Source organism: Channa argus, chromosome 8, assembly GCF_033026475.1.
Source record: "Channa argus isolate prfri chromosome 8, Channa argus male v1.0, whole genome shotgun sequence".
NCBI classification, from domain to species: Eukaryota; Metazoa; Chordata; class Actinopteri; order Anabantiformes; family Channidae; genus Channa; species Channa argus.
The window spans coordinates 4,309,797-4,337,321 of NC_090204.1; the positions used below are offsets into that span (position 1 = coordinate 4,309,797).

Here is a 27,525-nt window from a genome sequence, read left to right on the forward strand (position 1 = left end):
CATGTTTTAGACAATAACCAATTTCTTATAAAACCAAGCGGATAAAGCATTGTTCAGTTCCTCTGTAGTGATTAATGACCTGAGCTTGAGTTCATCAATGGATTTTCTTCCACTTATCCAGAGTCGGGTCATGGTGGCAGCTGGTTTAGTTCCAGCTCCTCCAGTGGGATTCTGAGGGATTCCCAGGCCAGATGATGTACATCAGCTCTCCAGCCTTTTCTCTATATATACCAGGGTGCCCCACCACATGGGCGTGCCCAGCAGACCTCCAATAGTAGGGAATGCTGAAGGTCATGGTCGGATGAAGACAACAGGATCATCTGCAATAAGCAGAGAAGCGACTCTGAGGTCCCCAAACTGGACACTGTCCCTCAGGCTGCACCTTGAAATCCAGGCTCATTGACAGGGGAAGCCAACACCAACTGGGAACCATGTTTATGTCTTACTGAGAATACGGACACAACTTTCACTCCAGCCATACATTTCTCACTTAAGAAATGCAATAATGTTCAAATTTTGCATGTTTTCATTGTCGAAAATCAGATTCATTTATTTATTTCTTATTTAGGTCGCAGGGTTTTATAAGTCTGCTTCACAAATGTAGAGAGATCAGTGGTACAAAAAGATACTGAAGGGAAATGACAGAAACAATCTAGCGGGCTTAATAAGTACTTAATGCGTAAACACATTTTTGACCTATGACACAAATGAAACCTCTCTTCGATGATGTAACTAAAAAAAGACCCAAGAGCTAAGAAGAACAAAAAGAACACCCAAAATGCCACTCTGCTCCTTTTGACTCCAACTTTCCCAGTTGCTCAGTCATTTTTGTTCAGTGAGAAGCTGCATGCACTGTTTTTACTTGCCCTTGTTCCCATTCTTCATAATCATTGGAAGATAAGTTTTGTCAGGCTGACATTTGCATTTAAGGCCCAAACAATATCTGCTGCACTGCCAGAGAGTAAATAAGGACACAAAGCCTGTTGTACAACAGACAAGCACCAAAAACCACCATCAAAGCCGATAGCACAATTCCTCATTCTCATTTAGCTTAGTTCTGTGGAATATAAAGTAAATGATTCATATTTAAATGTTATTCTCTATTTGGGCATGTTACACACATTCCTATTGCTTTATGTTTTATGGAACAAATATGGCGGACTTCTACAACACCTACCACCCCTGCCAACCCATCCTGTCTTCGATGGTAATCGAGGTCAGGGTTCACGGTCACTGTGCCTTTTGATGGTTACCCACTTGGGTTACACAACAGTCCAGGCCTTTGTTTACCATTTTTTTCTTCACTTACAATCTCAGCTCAGTTAACGTGACATGTACTAACTGAGAACAAGGAGTTTTTGTCTGCCCGTTTGACATTAGCCAGAGTGACAAAGAGAATTCTCACTGACTTTGATGTTGGAACACGAACATGAAACTGACATAACACATGCAGAAATGATGTGTATTGCTACAGATAAGAGCTGAGTCTGTTGCAGAGAGGTGATCATGCTCATTCTTGTTCAGATCGTTTTGAAAAAGCGGTTTTACTTTTCCGGCCGGGACACAAAGAGGCTGAATTTCAATTTACACTCAATGTGCATAAAATTACCTAGTGGACATTCTCCTGTGGATTCTGCAGAAGAACTGGCTCTAGTGTTCATTTTGAATAAGAGGCACCGTGTCCTTTACTGTGCTGATAGGCCACCGTCCATTCTACAATACCACAAGTTTGATTCAGGGACAGTATAACAATGATCAATAAAATGAAGAGGAAAAAAGGGATGTACAGTGTGGGAGTGCTCATTATGAATCAGGATAATCCTCTAAATTAATTTTTGAAATACTGTTACAGTATTTTTTAGAAGTTATTTTTTTCCCCCACTAGTTCCGCAGTTATTTTAACACTTGATTTATTTTTGTGTTTCTAATTTGGCTGTCCTGAGTCAAAATCTTGTGTAATCTTACTTTGATGTTGGAAATGGTGCCACCTAACGGACGGGAGACAAACCCGATGCTGCAGTCCAAGAATAAACATCTGTCTCATTTCCATGTAACTGTAGCGTGACCTCTTCTAAAGACAGAGTTAAACAGCCATATAAATTCTGAATTGAAGTTATCAGAAACACATAGTGGGAAGGGAAACACTAAAAATGTTACTTAACTACATTTGTGCAAGTATTAACAACAAATATGCTTAAAGTACTGTCAGTCAAAGTACTGAAAAATGTCCCCTGTCAGTGTTAAACTATTGCAGTATGTATGAGTGCAATATTAAATTATCTTAGAATTTAGCATTTTAAAGCTGGGATTTTGTATACGGCTGCATAGTTTAATCACTAGCAATGCATCATATATGCATATCATTTTATGTTTTCTTTGTTCAAACTTTAAGATGTAAAGTTAACAGTAACTACAACGGACAAATCACTATACTGTAAATGTTAGTGCAAGTTTTCCTCTCTGAAATAGAGTCAGATGAAAATAAACTCAGACTTAGCTTGAAGATCCTCATCCTATCCAGGGATAAAGGGAACTTGACACTGCCTTGCTTGAAAATGTATTTCAAAGCAGCTTAAATAAACCCTTTGGTTTATATACAGTATGTGACCCTGAGCATTCAGCAAAGCTCCCACTGCAGGCAATTATTGGAATAAAATGTACAGTTAAAGTGGCCTATAGGACAAAGGAACCTTACTGATCCACACTATGGGCTGACACATGCTACATCCTAAATGTACATTTCATTTACATTTTCATTTAATAGAGGGTCTAAAATATCAGCCTCCATCTCTGGCAAATTTCAAGTTTTTTTGGCATACAAAGCTGATTCAGGTGTCAGAACTATGCCTAAACAGGTCCTTGAGGAGTTAAGTGGGATGAACACGTCTCAAATAAAAATGGGAGGGGGCCCCTTCCTCTCCCAGGAGGAATGGGAAAACTTAAATGATATATAGTGGAAATGAACTTGGAGAGAATTTGGATGGAAAAATATTCTCAGATATTTTATGACACCAGCACTAAAACAAACAGGATGCTGGAGGAACTGTGGGGATGACAGAGAACAAACCACTGTCCTGTGTTCTGGGAATGGTTAGTTTGAGGACCACACACATTATCAAATGAAGTTAGTTGTGCTGGTTCTCTGGTTTGACAAATATGTTTTCTTTCTGTCACTGTATTGTGTATGTATATTCTCTTATCTGCGATGGTTATATGTGAAAAAACATGCATGGCGCCTTTGATTTGTTGCTTTTCTGTTTCCTTAATACAAACAATGAACACCATCCATGTTCAAAGCAGTCACATTTATTTTGTCTCATACACATTTGCTAAGCAGCCTGTTGTGCTAGCTGTTGGCTTTCATAGGATTTACTATGGAATTTCCACAATGCTTACTAAAAAATAAATACAAGACAAAGTGTTCCACAGCTCAAAAATATACAAAGGTCTGAAATTAATGTAAACTTTGAAAGCATTTTTATATAACATTTTAACAACTTATTTTGACAATTTCAAAAGTTGTTGTATTTACAGATTTGTACAAAAAAACATACAAAGCTGATACATATAGTATATAGATGCTGATCTGAAATGAATCTAGTACCAATAAATTATGCTGTAATTCGTCTCTAGTATTGGTTTGTGTTTCAGTCAAGTAAAGAAAAAATCGGTAAAATGCCACTAAGATGCACACGTTCTGCCCTTTGGCAGAAGCATTGAGTCCAGTCCTAAAGCATCTCTAGGTACAGCAAGAGACTGATGAACCTTCACAAACATCACCTTATCAGTGCAAAAAAAAAAAAATTAAAAAAAAAAGCAGGCTGGAATGGTGGTTCACAGACATGTTATTGCATTAGTATGGAGTGTCATTAAGGCCAAAATTAAGCTGCTACGTACCAATAGTGAAAAAACAGTCTTCCACACTGTAATATGGCTACATAGACTAAGTTATTTTTGCATAAAGGTTGAGTACCATCACTGCATGTAACACCATTTACTTATAAAATTATTTGTGAATGGATGGGTCTAAAAACAGCTTCAGAGTGCCGGGGTTTCAACTGTAACTGTTCTTGTAGCTTATGACCGTTTAAGTCATGTTTGGATGACATTTAATGCAGTTACATTAGTTGCTTTCCTATTTATCTCTGCAACCAGTGTCTCATATAAGATTTAAAATGTTGTCTCTTATAAACAAAATAAGCATTGGAATAAAATAGGTCATTAATAAAATCTGCAATTCATTGCATCCTTCGCTAATAGATTTGAGTTCATGTGAAGCTAAACCAAGTCAGGGAGCATAAAGAGGTTTCTGTGTCAGGTAAAAAAATAAATATATTTTGATTGTTGCCACACAGAGAATGTTTTTGATGGGCAAATAAAATTGACTAGCATTTGGTTCTAAATAGTACAAATGCCTTATCAATAAATCCAGAGCTTTTCATCACAGATGATAACCTGGCTTCATATTTAATCTTACATCCTCCATCAAAACTGAGAATAATCCCAAAACCACTTCCCGCTTTATTACCTATTGTCTCTGCTTAAGTAAAATAAGGCATATTTTGATCCTCCTGAACACTTTCCATGTGCCTCTTTCAACAGTTCATTAACACATCAAGTTAGCAAACCAGAAACGACCATTACATCTTTTTAAACCTATGACCTCCTTATTCTTAATCAACTCTCCTGTTTCACAACCGCCAACTTTTTGATCACTTTTTCATTTCCCGTGTCGTGTTAACACTTGAGATTGTCATTTTAGTGCTCGTTTTCCTGTCTCAACTTTAACCACTGATCTTGTCTGATGCTGTGATAGTAAGTTTACTATGTGCTTTTGAAAAAGGACCGAGTAAAATATTTAAACACATCAAAAGTGAAACAGATGCATCAAAGCTTCGCATTATTTCTCAGCTATTTCTCAAACGGTGTTGGTCCTGATGTTTAGCTGAAAGGTATTAACAATATTCTGACTTGAGTAAGGGACAACACTTGTATCTAATTGCATAAGTATTCACAGAATACATACAGTTTTTAAAGGATACTAATAGAAAATGCCGACTTGGGAGATTTGTTTTTTCTAGTTTTGGAGAAAACTCTGACAGCAGAACAGTTTACATTAAACGTTAATAAGATAGTAAGGCAGAAGGAAGGAATTCATTAGGGTTTCATTTGTAGCTTTGTGTCATAAACTAATAAAATAGTGTGTTTATTAAAAATCTTTCTTTTTGTAGAACTGAACTGATGGGCTTTGCCTAACAAGTCAAATTTAGTTCTACCACATGCTGGTTAAATAACCTAATTAATAATAACTCTTTAGTCCATAAAGGCCTTTTCTTTAGAAGTACAGTACATTTAGAACCTTTTTATAAATTTGTAATATCCACAGAAGAAACCAGTAGGAAACAGTTACCAACTGAGCCACATTTATGATATTTTTCTGTATAACAATATGGTTTTAACCTAGTGCTCTGTCACAGTTGCCCTCAGCACATCTCTTTTACACCATATTAAAACTGATGATGGTCATTGTTTTTTATCTGTAAACTAACAAAATAATCTCACACCCTTTGACACTACCACTTTTTCTACATGGAGCCCTGGGATGAGCGGTCATCATGAGGGCTTCCGTCTGAGTTCTCCGTCTCACCCTCAGAAATGGCCTGCATGGGTGTTGAGAAAAATCTGCTGCGCATGCTGTAGCGGCTGCTGTTGGCAGGCGGTGGGATTCGGGAACGGCCCGATCTGGAAGCAGCAGATGTGGAGAAGAATTTTGGAGAGAAGCCCTCAGTGTTGGCTTTAGGGTAGGGGCTAGAGATCTGATCTGGTCCTGAATGATGCAGTTGTTGTTGCAGTGGGGAGGCAAACTCCTCATCTCTGGGTGACTCTGTCAAGGAATCTCCAGGTGATTTAGGAGTAATGGGGCTTTTGAGGATCTCTGTTGCTGACATGCGATAACTAGATTCTGAGCGGCTGCCCTTTTTAAGTAGCAGTAGTTTGAACTCCTCGTTGGAGGTGCTGGACCTCTTTGCGTTTCTGTAGATGGGTCCAGGGACCCTCTGCACTCCTGGTGAGGTCACGACAGATGGGGGTGACACCGAAGAGACAGGGGAGCTCACAGAGCTACTAAGTGATGTGGTCCCTGATGCAGCGCTGAAGCGGTTCCGCACACCCAAATCAGCAGACTCCTTCCTACCTAACAATTTCCTTTTAGACCTGAAAGTGAAAAGATGCATTTTAAGAAACCCTGTCAATATACATAAACACAAATAATCTGCTATTGATGTTACTTACCTGTGTATCATAGCAAACAGATCCTCAGTGGTGCGAGTTTTGGTGGGGGTCAGAAACACACTGTCATCCTCTGGCTTTGGTTCATCACACAGCTGGGACAACGTACTATCACTCAGTGTGGCGTCTGTTATTACAAATAGATTGAGGATACTGCATTTACACACAGCTTATCAGCATGTCAGTCATAATTTACAAAAATAAACATTCTTCCCAGATATATCTTGCTACCTATAACTCTCTCAATCAGGGTCCCCAGCCTGTATCGCACTGTGGATCTATTTTATTTTAACGTGGTTGTTGGTTGGCCTCGTAACAGCTAAAAGTTCCCCAAGTTTGAATCCCTGGCCGGCTGCAGCTATGAGTGAGCGTGAATGATCGCTGTCTGTGTATGTCTCTGTGTTGGCCCTGATTTAGACTGGTGACCTGTCCAGGGTTGTACCCTGCCTCTCCACCAATAAAGAGTGAGGCCGAAAAAAACTAAACTGAAACAAAACTTTAATTGTTCTGTTTTTCACAATAGTTGATTGGTACATTGCAGAAAGTACAAGCGTTGGTGTGTGGTTTCCACGAGTGACCTATTTAATTAAAAGTATTAAAAGTATACTGCTGCTGGGGGATGGGCAGGAACAGGAGTGTCTCAAAGTCAAGGTAATCACTGTATCAAATTGCATCCTTTCCTCGCAAATGTTCTGAGACCAAAGCTTAATAAATCTGAAACATGTATCAGAATGAAAAAAATACCTTTACTGAAGTAATCTTCTGTCTCCGGTGTGGACTCCTCTATGCCGTCCACAGAGGCACTTGTGGGTAAAACCTCTGATGACACAGATTCCTCATCTTTGCTACCTTCACAATTGACTGGATTCACTTGCAACAGCTCTGTCTGACTGTCAGTAGCAGGCACTGGATCAAGACTCTTGGGTGAATGGTAGAGAACAGAGGAAGAAGAACATATTTGCTCTTCAGGTGCCTCATCTTTTTGCTCTTGTACAGCGTCTGACTGTGGGCTGCAGTCCAAAGAGCAGACAGGTGCTCCTACTGATTCTCTGCATGTGTCTTCTTCATCACTACTTGTCCTGTCCGTGACGTCTACTGACGGCTCTGATGGCAACCTGAATGCTGTCCTGCACTCTAAAGAAGCCCCTTTGTCCTGCTCGTTCCTGGTCTCGTTCTCCTTACACGCTGCTTCTTCACTTGAAAGCTCCTCATTAGAGGTAAATGCTGATTCACTGACCTCTTTCAAAGATGTGAAATGATGATGTGAGCTGTGTAACTGTGCATTCTTAAACTCTAAAGGTTTGCCAATGGAAAGTGAGCTTGTTAAGTCTGCAGTGGGACATTTCAGTTTGGAAGTTGTTTTGTCCTCATGACCTCTTTCATGCTTCTTGCTGATGGATCTAAGTTGTACTGAGTGCAGCACAGCGGGTGTGATGGACATGGAATGGGCATTAAACACTTCTGGGTTAGAGGGTGCTGAGGGTTTGGCTGACATTGACACTGCAGCCTTTTGTTGTGTTTGATGGAAGATTTGATTCTGAGTTCTGTAAGCTGAGGCCTTGCTGCAGACACTGGAAAGGGCACTTAAATCAAGGTGGGAGGGAGGGATCATCGGCAGCTCCAGGTCTTTCTTTGATGTGGATCCATCCCTGAAGGACAGCGAGGACAGAGACGACTTCCTCTCTGGTACCTTGGGCTTTCTCTTGCCGCTGGATGGTGACAGTGGCCCGGGAAAAAAAGCAGAAGGTAATGAGGAGGTGGGGGTTTCTGACTGACTGGAGTAGCCACTGGATGGACTAGCGAGACTTGCTAGCTTCTCAGGAGACGTTAGCTTGAAGTCTCCCTCCACTGATGGAAGTGAAGGAGTAGTGGCTCTGGAGCCAGACTGTGATGTCTGTGACTCTGAGCTTTCCTGTGACTTGATGCATTCGATAACGGTTGTGCCGGTGGCTGTACTGGAGTTTGATAAAGAGCGATAGGGATCGCTGGATTTTAAATCATTCAGAAGCCACAGATCTGCATAGTCTGACTGTACAACCCCCTCATCCTTAAATGAATGTGAATCAGTGGAGCTGAACACACCTAAATCAGGAAGATCAGCTGAGCCCTCAACCCCCCAGACCACAAGTGGCTCTCTGACCTGTGAACTGTTTTCTACACAACCCGGAGAGCCAGACAAAGCCAGCTTCAGTTTTCTCTGCTGGGAAGACAGTGGAAGTTGCTGCCCGCATGTAATCTTTGGTTCCTTCTTGCCAGGGATGTTTCCCTCACTGCATATTTTCCTTAAGGATGAACTCCTCTTAGGCGGACATGGCTTCACCTTTGGTTTTCTCAAAGACAGACAGCGTCTCCCGAGGGTCATGTGTCCACTTATGTCAGACAAACCACAGTCAGAGCTTGAGGCTACATAGTTGTACGTGAAGCTTTTGCTGCCTTTCAGACCGCAGTCAAAGTGCATTGAGGTGTAGTACCCTTCAGTGTCCACAGAATAGTGGGAGATAGTATCTGCCTTCTCCGACAGTGGTTTGTCAGAGTAGCTGCTCTCACATGTGGCCATGCTGGTGAAGCTAGGGCAGCCCAGGCTGCTCTCAGCCTCCCTGCTTGGCTCAGGACTGAAGTCCTGTAAGTGAGAAGGATCTGGGGGGGTGTACCGCCATCCCCCCTCCATGGGAGTACTGACCCCTGCTTCCTCTAATATGTCCATAGCTGTGGAAGAGAAGGAGCCTGCCCGCTGGGTCCTGAGGCCTTGGTAGTTGTCAAGCATGAAGCCAGTCTGATCTTCGTTGTTGTGAGCGGCAGTGTTTAGTGACAGCTCAGAGTCACAGTGTGAGGACCCGGTCAGCAGTGGAGAGGCTGCAGGGGGGATTGTGTCTGATGTCTGTGAAGGGCAAGTGGAGCTGCTCCCACTCCAGTTCCCACTAGAGGACTGGTGGTCCTCCTTATGATCCAACTGGCCTTCCAGTACTCCTGCAGCTGAGACGGAGTGGACGGGGCTACTAAATGTGTCTGAACTAGACGAGATCTCACAGCTGCCCATGTCGACCTTCCTTGGCAGCTGGGATCTTGTTCTCTCCATCCAGCGGTGTTTAGAACTCTCTGACAGCTGGTTGTACTTCAAGCCCAACTGGTGTTCAGACGAGGTCTGGTCATCTGTGCTCTCTTCTTCATCCTTCAGAATCAACTCACCAGGTCCAGGCATAAAATCCTCAGTATCAAAGGGGGAAAGCTCTTCCTCATCATCACTGTCATTATGTCCATTGTTTATTATCTGGCTCCCTTCTCGGGGCAGACTCCGAGAGCGCAGCCGTGCTCCTACAGAGGCAGTAAACATGGTGTCAGTGCTATCCAGCAGAGACGAGATGTTGCCTGCAGAGCGTGAGAGTGAGACTCCCTGGCCTCTTTGGCCCCTGATCCTCCTGCGAGATGGCACTCCTGAGATCAGAAAGTCTTCTGTTTGGCAACCTGAGTCCCTGGTGCTGAGATGGTTGGCCAGTTCCTCATTGGAGAGCGTGATGTCAGGACTGGTATGAACTATCACTGTCCGCTCTCTGGAGCCAGGAGAGTCATCTGAATCTGGGAGAAGAAAGGAGAAGAGAGTGGAGTATTAGAAGTAATAGAAAATGCAATCCACTTCTGGTTTGAGTCTGGCTGAGGACTGCTATTGAATGTCATTCCCAATCTTTGTCCCCCGTCATCTCATGTCATCTCTCTACTGATGGTGGTCTAATAAAAGCATGAAATACCCAAAAATACCTTAAAAGACAGAACAAAAGTACACATTCACAATCACTAGTTGGTGCCTGTCATATTTATGTTGACATGTATCTGGTCTTTCACATTTACTTTTGAAACTTCTACAATCAATGGAAATGCAATGAATTACAATGTACAACTATTAGCACAGTTGTATTCACAGTGTAAGAATGCAATACAAATTATTTGACTGGTTTAAAAAACAAATACATTTTGTTAGAAGTATTACCACACCACATGTAAAAAGTACAGAAAACATCAACAGCAGCAGTTTGAATTTAATTTCAAATATTGAATGTGTCTGCCAAGATCAGATTACATACCCAAATCTTGCTGCACCTGTCTGGGAACGCCGTGGATAGTCCTTCGTCTCCTCAGCTTCCTCCTCCTCTGAAGCACAGACTGCGAATGAACGAGTGAGCAGCGCACACTAGCATCTCTGTCAAAGCCAACCCCTGCAACGGAGACAGGACATCTGAGGAACCTTTGTTTAGTGGAAACTGCAATGATTCCTTCTTTAACTCCAAAGCTGTCGCCTTAAAAATAATCTGTAAAATGTCCTAGAAACGTAGCAGTTAGGTATGGAGGAAAGGTATCTAATGAAGCTCAAAGTAAGGTCTGGAGTTGAATGTGAAGAAGGATACTAGTTAATGTTGGCATGTTGGTGGGTTTGCTGACCAAAGGTCAGTTAAGCTGTGTTCCTCCTAGTTTTCCTGCCTCTCCCTCCCCGTACATAATGACTGTCATATGATTGCAGGTCAGGCTTTTCAGCACCATGGCAATCCCTGGTCTTTGCTTAAAATGTGCATTTTTCTCCTTAACTGTCTCTGACTCAACTAATTGGCATTCATCTCACATCAACTTGCCTCTTTGCAATCACAGGCACAAAGCGCTGAGCATGAGAAAGAAAGTCAATGGGGCACGAAGCATGACTTGCACATTGAGAGTTACAAACATTAATGTGTTTGAGAACAATACAATTCTGTAATAATGGCTGAATTTCCTGCAATTATTTGGTTTGTAATGTGGGGGAAATACAGTCTACATAGCAAAGAGGAGTGCTAACACAACACTGGGTGACTATGTGCAGTCTGAGATTAACTCATTCTATCTCACAGTAAACGTTGAGAGAAAAGCAACAATATGTTTGATCAGTATCACAAATTTCTAAATGCAGTCTTGTTGGATATGTTCACAAACAGAGGTACACAAACAAATGTTAAAACAGTAAGTGGTGGTTTTAAGTCAGGTTCTAAAAGGAACTTCATATTTTTACACTTTACACAAAACTATTTTGTGCAATTTAATATGTATCAAATTTTTTCTTCAGATATGGCCATGCTAGTTGCTTCCCACTACCTCCTGTCCTTATGCTAACCTAAGCTAACTATTGGAGCGACTGTAGCTCAGTTGGCAGAGCAGTTGTCCACAAACCACAGGGTCAGTGGTTTGACTCCTGGTTCCTCCTGGCGCTATGTCAAAGTGCACAACACCTCAAGTTATTCCCGGTGGGTCAGCCCAGTGCCTTGCACGGTGCGCGCGTGTGTGTGTGTGTGTGTGTGTGTGTGTGTGTGTGTGTACGTAAAAGAGAGAGAGAGAGAGAGAGAAAAAATGGGTGAATGTTAAGCAACAGTTTATGCCAAATTATTCCTCTCAGAAGAACTAAGAGTTAGGGAAAGCTAGCATTGCTGACAAGTGCTAGATATAAAAGTTCTGACCTGTGACATTGATTAAGACATAGACTGTACAACAGTGAGTGTTTTCAATTTACCAGTCACATTAATGGGGATGACACATGAGGTGATGACTTGGGAACTGCTTCTCATTCTTTCCTCTGGGGTGGGCAGTGGCAAGGCTTTAGACCAGTTAGTCTGCTTGTCCAGGGTGGAAGGTATGTTAGGGATGGGAAACTTAGACCGGTGACCTAGAGCCACCCCGTCAAAATCAGAGGGTGCAGCCTGCAACAGATGGATATTTGCATGGTTAGGTTGTTAAGGTTAGGTGAGAATGGTACAGCAGAGTTAAGTCATGATCAAAGTCAGCTTTAGAGAAGATAATACGTAGAGTAAAGTGATTTAAATGAGAGATTACAGTGTCAAAACATTTTATCTGGAAAGACATGAAGATTAACTCACTGACTCACTGCTATTAATCTGCAACAAAGAGTGCGTAGTGTCTGAGCAGAGGTACATCAAGACACCAAGTGCAAAAAATTCTATTAAGTAATGGAAATAACAGCATTCTTTTATTTCAGAGAGAGAACTGAAAGCACGACGACCACTGGAAGGTTTCATGCAAAAAACTAAGTGCACAAAGGAGAAATTTAGAATTTAAAGAATGTGAAAATGAACCCGGAGAAAAGATTAATAGCACTGGCTGTGGAATACATCTGAGCTAGCCGAAAACACAAGTTAGCATGAAAACTATTTCTGCTCTGTGATACAGCGATGGCTCATTCACTCACTGGACGGACATGTGACAAACAGCCTAAATAGTAATTTTCAGTTATAACATGCTGCTTTGGAAACTCTTAGGTCATGCTCCAACAATCTGTGCGCTCTTGCATAATAACAAGTCTCAGAAAATATTTGAAGGCTTATACTTCATTGTAGCATTTTTCTGAGCTTCAGTATCACTGCACTGTCTTCTTCTCTGAATACTCCACAACTTCACAACTTTTTCCATTAGAGTCCTAAGGCTTTTACACTTAAATACAGTGGGTCCCCCTAACATATACCTCCATGCTAAATTAATTTAGACTATTCAGTTCTTACCTTGAGATTCCTATAGAGAGACACATGTGAAACTACAAGTGATTCTCAGGCTCAACTGGTTCCCACCTACACAACCGGACAACCTCCCACCCCCATTTAAAGCCAGCTCTCAAGCCTTTGTCCTCTCTGCTCCCAGCAGACCAATGAGACCCTGACAAAACCCCAGGCACAAAAGAAACCTGTTTCCCTGGAAACTTCACCGAACTGGTAGAAAAAAGAAATCAAAAGGAGACCATTTACAGCTGATATGTTTCGAAAACAGAAAGACAGTTTTAAGAGCATCAGAGAGGAAAGATGAACGAGACGAAAGTGCGAAAGAAAGAGACAGTAAAAAGAAGGGGAAGAAGAGTGGACGCATATAAGAGAAGAGAAAAAAAAGGTTTGGCAGTTTTTTAAAGTTTGCCCCTGTCCACAAGTTTGTTTCTTTCTCATAGTGGGCACCAAGTACGATATATGTGGTGAGCATAGAGAGAGAAGCATGAGGCTGTCAGCTCTTTCAGGGGTGGTTGCACTGGGGAAACCGCAGCGCAGAGGGATCATGGGTAATCACAGACGCAAGCTCCGAGAAGTCAACCCTATCATTAAAGAAACCCAGGCTGCTGGGCGGCTCTGACTGCAGAGAATCACACACACACATGCATTCTTGACACATTCCTTCACATGAACCCTAACAACAACAGTCTGAGTGCGTAAAAGTATGACGAGTAGATGTGGGTGAAACTTTAAAGTGGTGCTCGTCTTCAGTTTCACCACAAACGTGTCAATAAGTGGGTGGAGCAGTACACTAAGCACTGCCAGATAAAAACTGCATTCAGTGGGAATGCATTTGAAAAGATGTTCATTATGGAAACTAGCAGGAGCCAAACAAACAAGAACAGGTAAGGAGTGAAACACAGGGTTAGTTGGAGAACACAGGAGCTGGGAGGGGAGGGATCAATACCTTTCTGCTCCAGGGAGAGAATCTGCAACATTCGGTAGGGGAGGAGGAGCGGGTGGATTCAAACTGAATTACAGGGCAAAAACAAAAAGGACAACAAAAAAACATGACATAAATAAACATAATGAAAATCAGCATGAACACATAAAAGAAACAAGCAACAATACAAAGATAATCCTGGTGAGCAAGTGGACTAAGCACTTTACTTAGGGCAGGTTGATAAGCTGAAATATGTGGAAACATGAATAAAATCAAAGTACAAAGTACAAAGGTCACTTCCCTTTTAAATTGTGTCTTTTCTAATTGTGTTGTGGAATCTCCAAAATGTCTTTCTATATGTTTGGGGGGAAGAAAAGGGGCTTTTACTTCAAAACTATGTAATTCATGATTATCAATTAAGGAGGACATGAAATTTGAAATTAAAAAAAGTAAGTAATCATGAATATGTTAATTGATAAGTCAGTAAGAGAGACTTTGTTTAGGGCTGTTGATTTGATTTGATGTGTAATGAATCAAAATGCCTGTAGATGTTTTGCTGTAATGCCTGATGTCATAAAAGTCACATTAAAATGTCCAGCTCATAGAAAAAAAAGCTGTAAGGGCTAAATTCAAGTTCTCACCGTTGTCAAATTTGTGCCTCCTGTTTCCTGTTTGTGAATGTTCCGAGGAGAGGGGAACATGGGCATTGGGGGCATGGCCGAGACGGAGATTGTTACTCTTTTTTTCCTCTTCTGGGGATCTGCAACAGGTACCAAGTAAAACACTGAAGACATGCTGAATGTAACCTCACCACATACATACATTTACACACATTTGAAGGTGGGAAGTGAAAAGAGCACTTACTTAGTTTTAATAACAATAAATATCCTAATGTACAAATGGGCTTGTAAGTACGGCCCATAAAACGAGAATCTATAATGTAACCACGCACTGGTGGAGCTATGACGGTGTAGAAGAAAAAGCAATCGATACAATAGGCCTGCAATGAATACTGCGTTTGTGAAGCTTTTACTGTTCGGTCATTATCGAGTCAGAAAAGGGGCGATTTAATTTTATACTCAGTGTCGTCTTGGATTGCATCAAATGTTTCTAATTAATATGTCCACTCGAGGGGAATAATAAAATAATTTTAACATTTGATCCACGTCTGCAAAATCATATTTGCGGGATCATCTGATGGCTAATGGTGTCTCTCACAATCTACTTCTCTAACATTCAGGGTGCAGCTGTAAAACCTTCCCACTAGAGGGCAGGGTGACACCAGAATGACAGAATATAAACAAGACACAGCCCTTTGTGGTGGGAAGAACATGTCCCAGAAGAGACAAAGTACACAGAGAAAATCTTTTAAAAGCCAACTTAAGTAAAAGAAACGGCGGTGCACTAATTGGAGATGACACATAGAAAAGTTATGAGCAGCTGTTTGACTTTTCTTCTGTGTGGTGGGCTGTGTGATGTTGGAGGGCCTCACCTTGGTGCAGGGCCCACAGGCTGAGGTTGGCTTGCCTGTGGAGCTCTTCTACGCATGCTGGTCTTGTGGAGGGGTGGAAAACATTCTTCTGCTGATGCCAGGGAGATTGGTAATGTGATGTCAGCTTACTCTCCACATCCAGGTTTGACACCGCTGTCAGAGAGAGATGGACCAGGTGAGAAGAGAAAACTGAAGCATAGGTGAAATAAATTACTGCTGCAAGTTGTGAAAAACAACAACAACAACAACAACAACTACAGACTCCACAGATGTATGGCAAAATGGTGCCATAGAACAGGAACAGGATCTACAGTGGAGATAAATTACCAGACTCATATTGGAGAATAAAGAAAGACAATAAAGAACAACAGGATAATCGGACCCTCTCTAAGAAGGACATCTGATGTTATACGACTGTCTGCAGCCAAACAATAGCAGTTTATGCACATTGATACTATGAGTTTCATCCTCTCAACACTGACCAATACCAGCACTAATCCCACTGCTCCCCCTGACACCTTCTCAGGTTATAGATAGGGAGATGTTTGACTCTCAAATTAAACAGGGATGAGGGGGTTACTTTTTTGAATGTTTCCATAATCAATAATCATGTGCTTGACAGCTAATAAAACATAGCAATATATCTACCTTCTCATTTTCCTCTCCACCCCCCCTCACAAACACACACACACACACACAACTAAAAAAGCACACTAACCGACATCAAGATACAGCTGGAATACAGTGACACACTTCTATCAAGCTAAATCTCTGAAGTGGCTTTTAGAGATGGAAATGCCATAAACACTTCTGTTATGTCAGACAACATGTAACAGAAAATAAGACTGTATCAGTCAGGGTCTTGTGAGCTGGCAGTCTTACACATGTATAGAAAAGGGATATCCTGAGTTTTAACAACACTAAGCCTTTGCTTTAGCGGAAAGACACATCTGTCAGCCTTCCCTTACCTGGCAGACATTTCTGGGCTTGTCCTTGGCTTGGCAGCTTTACTAACACACACCGTGTTTGACCTCCTGCGTCTGATGAGAGACAGCTTCAGCTAAGCATGTTCCAAGTTTGCTTTGTTCTATGGCCAGAGGCTAACTTTAGTCACACAGAGACGACATAGTTCCCGTCCTGATCACTGCTATCGAGAACTGAGCACAGAATGACACTGAATCTTAGCCAGCTGCTGATCAAACTGCTGCATGTTAAGCTGTCTGACAAGTCCTTCCCAAGAAACATGCTGCCATGCATGCACTCCCCATGAGATGTAGTGTGTTTATCTGTTACTCAGAGACAACTTGATGCTTTCCATAAAACACCCTATAGTGATCTAAAGGCCCTCTGCTCTGACCCTGTTGACCTGAAAGCCAGTGCTGGGCTGTGGAGGGAAACTCATCAGGGAGTACATTTACATATGTGAAGCAGTGCTGCTTTTCCTCTTACTGCTTCATAATGAAAGTGTTTTACTTAACAGACTTTCTCAGACTCCCTAAGTATCACATTACAACGCAATTGTTCCCTTTCATTGACTTCACCGGTTTTGTTTTCTGATTATTTACTGTATGGAAGCATAGTTGGACATCCAGGGAAGCACAAAATACTTCTAAAGTCAGGAAAGACTTGAGATTAGCAGAATTGTGGATATATTGGACAGAGCTAAAAAGAAGATGTGGTTTTACAAGGACACAACAAGGTGTTTCAACCAGATACAATGTGCAATGTTATTGAGCGTTAAAAGGGCACATAGGTGTGTTTTTAAACCTTGGATAGAGCTATGATGGTTGTGTTTTACTCCTTAGCATCAATTAACATATTCACCTTCACATCTGTGAAAATTCACAGAGGAGATGAAGACAATCCTTTAATTGTCCATCAGCTAGGATATCTTTTGATGAAAGTAGTGGTAAGAAAATATCCAACATACACAGCCATAACATATATTTGATGATTATCACGCTCATTAAACTCTTCAGTGAGGCCTGTGTGAAAGCTGCTTTTGTTAATTTCACAGATTAGAGCATGTCCTTTGTCATACTCATCAGTATGTGTATTGAATATATTTGGGGTGATACGCAGTTTATTTCAAGTCTACAATATGTCACACTTTAGAAAACACTGCAAATGATGCATTCTTTGCTGTGTCTTGTGGCGATAAAGGTGAGCAACCTGTGGTGTGATGGTAGATATGAGCCCTGACACTGTTTGTCAGGCTGCCACCCTGCTGAGATATGAACTGTTGGCCCTCCTGTGACACTTTCAGTGTCTCCATCCCATTGAAAACCCATTTGACAGCAAAAATCAACAACTAGGACACCGACTGTGCTCTCTATGCCTGACTTCAGCTATTGCCTATGTTCTTCTGGCTAAAACACACAATATGCCCTTTTACCGTGCTCAGTGAAATCTCTGAGTTTTAGCTAAGTGAAAAAAAGCACAAATGCATGAAAGGTCTTTAAAGAGATTTTATGAAGACCATATGGGGAACCCTTTGGTGGGACACCAGTGGTCAGCTGTTGGCGTAAATGAGGCTAATGAAAACACATCAGCCTTCAGTCATCTCGAAGACCTCTTAGCAGTTTCTCTTTCTCTCACAGTCAGGCTGTGATCTGTGAACAAGCCTGTGCTGAAACAAATGTGCCACATTGTGTCAGGTAAGTAGACTAACATGCCTTTTAGAAGAAACCTTTAGGATAGTCTTGATACCTTTGTTTCTTCTTTATATATTTTAATTTAAAAATGAATTTAAATTCCCCTGTGAACTTTCCCCATGAAGTGGAATCATGGATTCTGATATCTGCATCCTGACACAGCGATTGACACACCAATCTCGCCCCCACTCCTCCTAGTCCTCTTCATCTACAGCAGGCTCCTTCCCGTAATAAGCTCACAGCTATCAGCCCTGCCAGCAGCCCTGCAGGCCAGGAGAAGGGGGGATGAAAGCCTGCATCCTCAGACAGCCCCTGCCTTGTAATTTACTCAATATTGGCCCAGACAGGAGCCAAACCCCCATATGTCTGTTGCAGAATATACTCTTTGCACTTGAATATGAGTCAGACTGTTCAGTCACAGATGGAACAAAGAACTTTCATATTGAACTGACATTGCCGCATGTAAGGATTCCCTATACCTGGGCTGTGTTCACACTTTGTAACACAGATTAAACCAAGAAAAAATATGAAACAAATGCCTCCAGCACCAGCATAGGAGAGGGCTTTCATCTCTTCATCTCTCACATCTTGTGACAACACTCAAAGAAATTAGGAGGTGCATGCAGCACAATCAAAGCTCCAGCAAATTATACAGTACCTTGGGATGTGAGTGTGAGACAGCATCCTAGAGCCATGACAGAGTGCTGTGGTTTCAACTGAGCACCAGAGACATTAAATCAGCCTGTGTCCCTCATGTCTTAACAATGACGTCCCTCAGCTCCACTGCCACACTGACCTACAGCTCCACTTTAACATCTGCTCACACTCCTCCCCCATGTCCCCTTCCCCACCCAGTGCTGGCTACAGATGGTCCAGCAAGGCCCTAACTTGGCCTACCACTAATCTGTTTATGGTGTGCTACAGGAGAGCCCGAGTGTTAATCTGAACCACTGAAACTGCTTAGCCCACAATGGAGGATCATGAAGGGTGCAGAGGAATGCTAAAGGGTGAGCAGGATAGTGGGAATATTCCTCAGATTTAGATATTTCAAGTTCAGGTGTGTAACTGTGTTAATCTTTGAATAAATGAATAAAGTACTTATATACCCTGAACAATTCAAATCTAAAATTGTGCATAGATTAAATAAGAATAGATAATAGACAATAGCCTATAGACTATGACTATTAAATTAGTGAACGTTGACACTGATAACAAACTTTTTAGATTTTCAGATGATGAGCCAAATTCACTTTTGTATACACTATGGTGACAACAAACAAAGAATGACTCCACTCACCTGAACGGAGCAAGAAGCAACATGCAAACAGATAATCATCAATGATCAGTGATCTAAGAGAATAATTTTTTCTTCCCGTGCAGAAAACCTAAAGCTTAAAACTGTCACTGAAGAAAACTGCCTCTAAAAAAACGAAACAAAAAAGAATGCAGCTGTTTCACTGAGTGTATGCTGCTGGAAAAAGTCCCCTCTGAGGTTTGATTAGTAAAACACAAAGAGTAGGGTCCGGATGCCAGGAGCACCACATAATGCTCATCTCCCTGGTAATCCGCTCTGAGCTCACATCCTCCCAGCTGATGGAGATGCTGCTGCTGCTGCTGACCCGCTGCAGCAGGTGGGGCACAGCATCGTTTATGCACAATAAGGAGATGAGCCTACAACCCAGTTGCGATGCTCTTGTATTGGAATTTTACATTGATGAGCAGGAGCCATATGTAATCAGGGATGTAGTTCTTTATTATTTTTTAGCTGAAGAATCATAAGATGGTACCTTAATGATACACATAAGAGTCTTATCTCTCTTAATGGAAATTCATTACTGAACTGCTGGAGTAGCTCTTTCACCTCTAATTATGTTTGTTTTATTCATTTTGTAGTTTGTAGCCTATATAATGACATAAAACATTAACAACAGTAATAATAATAACTAACAATCCGTAATCTATAATACTGGATAAAAATTTATAAAAAATCTGTAGAAAGTGTAATGACCACTTATTTTAAATGTTTGCTCAATGAGACTTCAAGATTAATCAGTTATAATATTAGTTCCTTATTAATTTTCAAATGATCATCATTAAATAATACTTTCTGCACAGCTCATAACCTTCTCAAAACCCACAAGAGATTTTGTAGGTTCTTAGATTTAATTGAACATAATAGACACAATGGAAGACTAAATGATTCATATTGACGTTCCAAACCATAAGACAAAATGAAAAAGTACTTGTGTCCATTTTGTCAGCATGGGTGTATCCCAGAGATTCAATAAAAACAGATAAAACATAAAACAATGAACACAGAAAAAAACACGAGGTCACATGCGTGCAAAGCCCAGCCTTAACTAAGGCAAATTTCAGAGTGAAGAACCAGGACTTCTTCCTTCCTCCTCTCTCTTCCTCTCGACTGCACATTTATCTAACCACACCTCTTTAAAAAGGCCGTCCCTCACCTCACCTGGAGCTTTGATGTGGGGTAGCAGGTGGGCCCTGTGACCTCTACTTGGAATGCGATGCTGGGAACCAGGAGGCCTACAGGAGGGGTAAATGAGCCGTGGCTGCAGCTTGATGCTGCCCTCAGCTGCCTGCAGGTACAACAGTAAAGGGCTGCAAAGCTGTAATCAAATCACTGGTTGACTTCCTGAAGTGCTTTACTGTCCCTCAACACCAGTCAGCTAATTCCCTGGCTGAGAAATGAAAAAATAGTCCATCCTTGTGACAGCTGATTCTACTTATGGTCCTGTAAATGGTGTGACAATTTCATTCTGATTAACTCATTCATTCATTTCTCACATACTGAGACTTTTATAAGAAAGCATGACATCACCACTGGGGAAAAAGGCATGCAGGTATGAGAAGCTGTTCTTTTTTAATTGCAGTGCACCATAGTCTGCTCCTATTTCCTGACTTGAGGTCAGGACGTCAGCGCACTTTGGCAGTGCCACAAGCCCACACACGAAAACTTGCCTGGTGGCGAAACTAAATCCTTGTTGTGCTTGAAGAGACAATCCTTTACGTTGAAATTTTGGATAAACGCCTGGACTGTCTGCTTGCCGGGAGGTACAATGAGAGTGGAAATGAAGAAGAAGTGGGAGAATCCCATCAGATATCAGAGTTTCCATTGTTAAAGGATGGATTACCTCACGATAAACACAAGGTTCCGCTGACAACAAATAATAAGATGAGCTATGTGTTATACCACAGTCCATACAGAATCTGAACTCCAACACGTACCCACAAATTTGACTCCATACAAATAGCTCAATAAGAAAAACAATCTCAAACACGCATCAGTTAAAACTTTCAAATAATATTTAAAACCATGTTGCTGCACATGAGCCATTTTCTAACACTGAAATCCTACTTAGGATCACCCAGCATTCAGAGCTGCAAAAAAAGGAGCGGTGTATGACTGCGGCCTGTTTTCTCAGCTGCTTCATATTACCACTACAAAGGCCAACAGCAGGCCGCGGTGCCTCTGAAATACTTTCCATTATGAAACCTCCAGAGTTGTAGAAATCGCAGAGTAGACACAATGCTCGATCTCTAACTAATGGGACAGAACAGACTTTTAAGACAGGAGAATGATATGTTGTGATGTCTGACATGCTCAGAAGCATTTCCTTTGTCAACATTTTACACTACGAGAAATGTTTTTTGCTAGAGCATCATAATACTGTCGCTCTTTATGGTTAGTATTGACTACATGAAGACATACTATATCCCTCAAGTCACCGAAAATCATTTAGACAGAGTGATTAAAAGAAAATATTTATTTATGTACAACTTATATTCACAACTAAGTACTCAAAGGGTTCTGAAGCCTAACGTTGTGATTGAAACAACTCTTTTTTTCTTTTTGTAACACTTTATTACCAGAGCTTAAAAAGATGGCACAAACAATTAGGGTTAGAACTTATTTTCATTGTAATATGATAATGTATTCAAATGCAAATGTATTCAAAAACACATTTTCACAGTGGTGGACCTAGAACTATTAAGTCTTTGGTGTTTTTATAAACGATGAATTTCTGTCGATCAATTAAGTAACTACTTGTTCAAACTCTACCGACAATTAATCAGCATAATAAAGTCAGCAGGAAGTTGCAAAAGAACTGCAGCGGTCAGGGAGAATTAACTTTTTGTAGTTATGACATAAAGCAAGTCATAAATCACGCTGAAGGGGAAGTTTCCACTGGAATTCCCAGTTGACCTTAATAAATCTTTCATTTACATTGGAGTGAAAACAACAATGAAATTGTTTGGAAATTGTCTTGATTTGAATCTCAGAAAGAAGAAAAAATATTCATAACCATGTCTGAATAAACTCTGTTTGTCTTTACTGCAAATATTTTGTTGACCTTCTGCACTAAACCTGACCTCTTGTTTACCAGCATCTGGCATTTGACTCACATTTACTGAGCAATGAAAGCCATGACTTGACCAAAATCTAGCCGTGGCTTCTTACATGTGCAATCAGTGGGGTCACCAAGAGTCAGACACACTTTTAGCAACATTTTACCTCTTGACCTTTAGACACCTCATTGTTCAGTCTTCAGACATACTGGAGAGGGAGGTCATTTACTCCAATTCCATCCATTTCTATTACAGTAAATGCTGCTCATAGACAATAGGTTTTCACATGCTCAATCAAACAACTTATCTTGCTAAACTAATTAACGTTCTGTTCATATAAAGATCCATACTACAATTATTAGTTTAAAAAAAAAAGTCTTGGGAAGAGAATTGGTTTCGAACTCATTTTATAGGGTTGTGAGTGCATTAAACATGGGAAAAAAGAACACAAATTAATAAAAATTTACAAAAAGATAAAGAAAGAAAATTTCCTATCCTCCTAAGTACACTTAAAATTCCTTCACACCTTAAATCAGCAGTTTATTTTACAACTCCGCTCTCCTAAATTGCTACAGAGGCCTCTGGGAGGGTGCAGCACACCCTCTCATATCACATCATTTAACGGTCTTTGAGGTCACAGCTGACTCCTATTGGGCTGTAATCACTCTCCCACTGAGCTTGGCCCAGGTCCCTCTTTTTTGCTAGACCTTTGAAGTGCTCACACACACTTATGCTCAGCCTCTGCACAAGAGGAAGAGGTGTGTCTGGGCTGGTCCCTGCTAAAAAAAAGCTCCCTTGGTACCCTCCAGGTACACCTGGCCTATTAGCTTCACAAATGAAAACATGTAACCTCTGACTTGCTTTTGTTCAGTCACTGCTCACATATTGCAGGCACCTCAAGGAATAAGGGGAACTCTTGGAAGGAATGTAAAAAAGAGAAGGAGTTCCTGGAAGTAAGGGTAGTTTTAACCACAAGGTGGAGGATAATAAAAAGCTTCGATTTCAGACAAAGAGAAAAGGTAATGTGAGCAGTCTCTACGCAGTCAGCTATGGAGACATGAGCCAGACTGCTTACAGGAATTAGGCTGCATTTAAAAAGTGAAACAAAAGTGTTTTTGCATTGGCCAGACAGGATGGCCGGTTCAGAAGTGAATTTACCTTTCCATGATTTCAAAGCCAAAAAAACAAAAAAAGAGTAGAACAGAAAAAACAGGCTCTGCCAAATAAACATGCTCCACTGAAGTTATTATTCCTGCATCACATTCATAAAATAAAGTGTGCATTGTGCTGCCAATACACTGTAGATGATAAGTAAATTCCAACACCATGAATATGGGACTACAACTTTTCCATATAAACTCTAAAGACAATCCACATCAATTGCGATTGTGAGTTCAGTATTTTTCGCAGGCAATGTGTTTGACTAAGCTAAAATAGTATATGATAAAGAAAAAGAATATATTCTGGCCAAATGGATGGTTTATGTATAGGCGAGGGAACATTTTCCCCGGTTTCTAAGGTTGTTAATGTTTTTGATGGATTACATTAAAATCTATTGATTATTGATATGCGGTCAGGGGTAAAGCCTATTCTAACTCACAATGAGGAAGCAGGTCAATGCAAATGCCACACAGAAAGGTCCAGAAGCTTTTTAGAACTAGTGTCACAAAAATAAACAACACACATACTAGAACAAAGACAAAGACATCTATACAAACACATTTCCAGACGTTATTTAAGACAGTGCTGATTGACTAACCTGATGTGTGTAGTAAGACAGAGTGACACCCACCCCATGCTGTCTGCCATCAACCTTTCAAACTAAATCCAGCTCTCAACAACAGCAGCACGTCCAATGTTTTGTTTGGTTGCTCATTCATTAACTTGTTGTTCAGTGTGAGACAGACTGAGGGGTCAGAGGGTACATGTTGGTACGGCACTCAAGACTCGGCTCACACAGAGCTGGAGAGTTTATGGAAACAGTAAACCAACTGATGAACCAGTGAAGACACATACAGTATATCCGCATGCAGGGGCATATATGCAGGGGTACAGCAGCACAATGAGGAGAAGCCTTGTACATTGGGACAATAGATTTAAAACCTGGCTCAAGGTGCCTGAGAATATGCAGACTCTTATGTAAGTGTCTGAGCAGCTTAATCGCACAAGGTTTTCTCCACAGTTTCCTGTGTAAACACTGGGCTGTGTGAGCCTCAGACTCTGGTTTTACCAGTTTACTGGCATCACTCACTGCTCACATGGAGCACAATAAGCAGAACAGACGGACTGTGAAGGCAGAGAAACGACGGGGGGAAAAAGGAAACCCAGAATGCAGACACGAGGGGAAGGTGTGGTTTGGAAAGAGGCAACGATGGCAGAATTTGCGCCAGACTACAGCAATGGAAACCTCTTTTTAACTAACAGATATGGTCAGACTGAGGTCAACTTTGTAGGCGATTGACCTGTGTGTATGTCTGTGGGAAATTCATCAGGAGGGAGGGGCATTAGGTTGAGCTGGCAGGGTTGAGCTGAGCTGGGCTGAACCATCCCTCAAACATCCCTGCTTGATGGGATTCAGCTTGGAGAGAGAATAAACTGGATGCCTGGCTGGTTCAACATAAACCAATGCCTGGCAGGAAGCACAGATATGCAGGGAGCAAACCCAGCAGCCTTTGAGTGGAAACAATGGAGAGGATCAAGTTATAACAGTTCTTGGTGGATTCAAACACCACACCCAGACACCCCCTAACACACAAGTGGTCCGTGGGATCTTTATTCTGTCATTATTTGCTTTTGTTTATGAGGAATATTCAACAATGATACCATTATCAGGTTTGATGTATAGGTCCATTAGGGGCATTTCAGTTGCTGTGGAGATGCAAACAAACCAGGATACTGCTTCTAAAAATCAGTGTGACCACCCCTCCTGTCTGGCACAGGGACACAGGGAGAGTGAACCACATGGACCTTTCTATTGTTAGCTTCTCTGAGTCAGCACGACGCTGAAACACAAATGTTCAAACATACACTGTTGGAGATGTTTCCACTAAAGAGGTGCCCCGCTGTGTAACTGCCCATGTATGTGTGTGTACTAGCCTATTCACTGAATGAGCCTCCAAAAGAGAAATGTGTGTTTACTTATTAGCACAGCAGTGTAGGAAGCCTCAATAAGCTGGAGCGTATAAGCTGAGAGAATCACAGCCAGGCTGTAAGCGCCTTGCTGACCTTTACTGCAACTCATGCCAGCAAATGACAAAAAGGACACCGCTGTCTGTATTATTTTAAATTCTGTGTCTCCATGGGAATGGGCACATATGCACAGAGACATTGTGCCCAGCTGAGGGAGTGCTTTTTCACAGCTCACCATGCCTCAGCTGTGGAGAGAAAACTGAACATTAGCCCCACAGTGAACCGTGAGTCCTGTGCAGATGTGTGTTTGAGAGAGCAGTGTTGGGAAAATTAACTACCAAGTGTACAGAATTTTAAAAAAAAGACTGTATTTACACATTGGCTCCAGATGTACTGCAAATTTAAATTTATTGGTACTTACCTATTGATCATCAGCAGGAAGTTGGGGGGCATAAAGAAGAAAGAAAAAAAAACATAAGTTGATTGCAGCAGAAAATCAGAAAAACATCTAGTTATAATTTAATTCTGTGGTTTTCTAGCTCATATAATCTTTAGGAGGTAAATTAACTTGAAAGTAGCAGAGCTTTTTTTCATTGCATTTGGAAGCATTCCCGCTTGACTGCTGCTCACAGAAACTTTTATCATCCTGCGTATGTTGTGAGAATGTCCGCCACAGGAACCAAACATCTTCACCTCACTCTAATCTCTCCAGGCATGTTCCCTGGAGTGTTTCTCTTTGACACAACTTTACAGATGCCAGACCCAGGCCTGTGACAGGGCACGGCTCACGTGTCAGCAGCCTCACTCTGAATGTGGCTCTGTCCTGAGGGAGTCCTCTATGAAAAAAAAAAGAAAAGGTCCTGGGTGGGGAAAGACAGTAGGCCTTGATTCTTGAATAACCCTCTTCCCCTGGGGGCTTTCTCATGTGAGTGCTTCATGAATGGAGTGGAGGCCAATAAGCACTGAAATCGTGGCAGTGGCCGTTATTAGGCTACAAGGGACAGGTGCCGCCAAGCTGAATAAGCAAGTATTTTTTCTGGCTGTAAAGCAGTAGCTAAGGAGCAGCTCTGCTATCTAGAGCCAGTGTCTCCTTGTTTTATTTCTCTTGTTATTTGGTTATGCTATTTCAATATTTCCATCCCATGTCCTGATGCCATGCTCCCCTCTACTCACCACTAAATTGTAGTAGTAGCATATTAGTAATGATGGGTCTTGCTTCTGTGTCATGATGTAAAATTAATGGGTGCAGCCAAAGACATGGCATCCATGACACACTCTGTTGAGTATATGTGGTGACAGTTTTGCTCAAGTCAGAGCCCACAAGAATGTTCTTTTCTTTTTTTTTGCCACATGAACACATAACGGATGAAGACATCTCCAGCAAAAAGGAGTACACAAAATATATAGTCTGCACAGATATGTCAAACTGCACAGAACATACAAACAGGACACACTACTGAACAGCAAGTTCAACACAAAAGCTGCTACAGGTGCCTTTCAATCTGAGGTGGCTGAATATAGAACAGTAAGAAAAAAGTGCATCAGTCCTGTATATCATTCATGTCACATTGACACTAATAATGATGAGCTGAGACCAAATTACATAAATACAGTACATACAAATTAATAACAGCACAAAACAATTACTACTGGTAACATAATAAAGTTAAGTTTTAAGTGTCAGAGGAATGAGGTACTTCAGGTTGTGTTTGCAGCTCTTCCAGTAATTGCTGCAAATCTATAACAAATAGAGGAGCATTTGACAACTAATTAGGTTAATTGGCAACAGGTCAGGAACATGACTGGTTATAAAAGGAGCATTTCTGAAATGTAAAGGTCACAATCTGTCACAAACTGTGAGAATAAATGTCCTCAATGTAAAACTGCGATTACTTTGAAGATCCCACCAGCTATAGTATATAATATCATCAAAAGATTGAGAGAACCAGGAGGAATCTCAAGGGAAAAAGCAGAAGGTCAAAACTGGATGTGCGTGATCTTCGGGCCCTCAGGCACCACTGCATTTAAAACAGGCAAGATTATCTAGTGGAAAGCTTATTTAAAATGATCAGAGGCAAAATGGAAAACTGTTCTATGTTCAGATGAATCAAAATTTGAAATTCTTTTTGGGAACCATGGATGCCCTGT

At 41.3% G+C, this 27,525-nt stretch overlaps 1 protein-coding gene across 2 annotated transcripts in view; it reads right to left on the reverse strand.

Annotated features, from left to right (window-relative positions):
- Positions 1-3,316: 3,316 nt before the first annotated feature.
- nhsa (Nance-Horan syndrome a (congenital cataracts and dental anomalies)) overlaps positions 3,317-27,525 on the reverse strand; it is a 51,207-nt gene continuing 26,998 nt past the window's right edge. Inside the window, exons 2-9 of one of the 2 annotated variants that reach the window (XM_067513449.1) lie at positions 15,224-15,376; positions 14,373-14,491; positions 13,756-13,818; positions 11,813-11,999; positions 10,365-10,496; positions 7,033-9,861; positions 6,292-6,415; positions 3,317-6,213 (exon numbers count right to left, since the gene is read on the reverse strand). In XM_067513449.1, the coding sequence (XP_067369550.1) occupies positions 5,586-6,213; positions 6,292-6,415; positions 7,033-9,861; positions 10,365-10,496; positions 11,813-11,999; positions 13,756-13,818; positions 14,373-14,491; positions 15,224-15,376 (4,235 nt within the window). In that variant the 3' untranslated portion in view covers positions 3,317-5,585. Of the gene's footprint in view, positions 6,214-6,291; positions 6,416-7,032; positions 9,862-10,364; positions 10,497-11,812; positions 12,000-12,815; positions 12,928-13,755; positions 13,819-14,372; positions 14,492-15,223; positions 15,377-27,525 lie in introns of those variants that run through there. The other variant, XM_067513450.1, reaches the window with a different exon arrangement.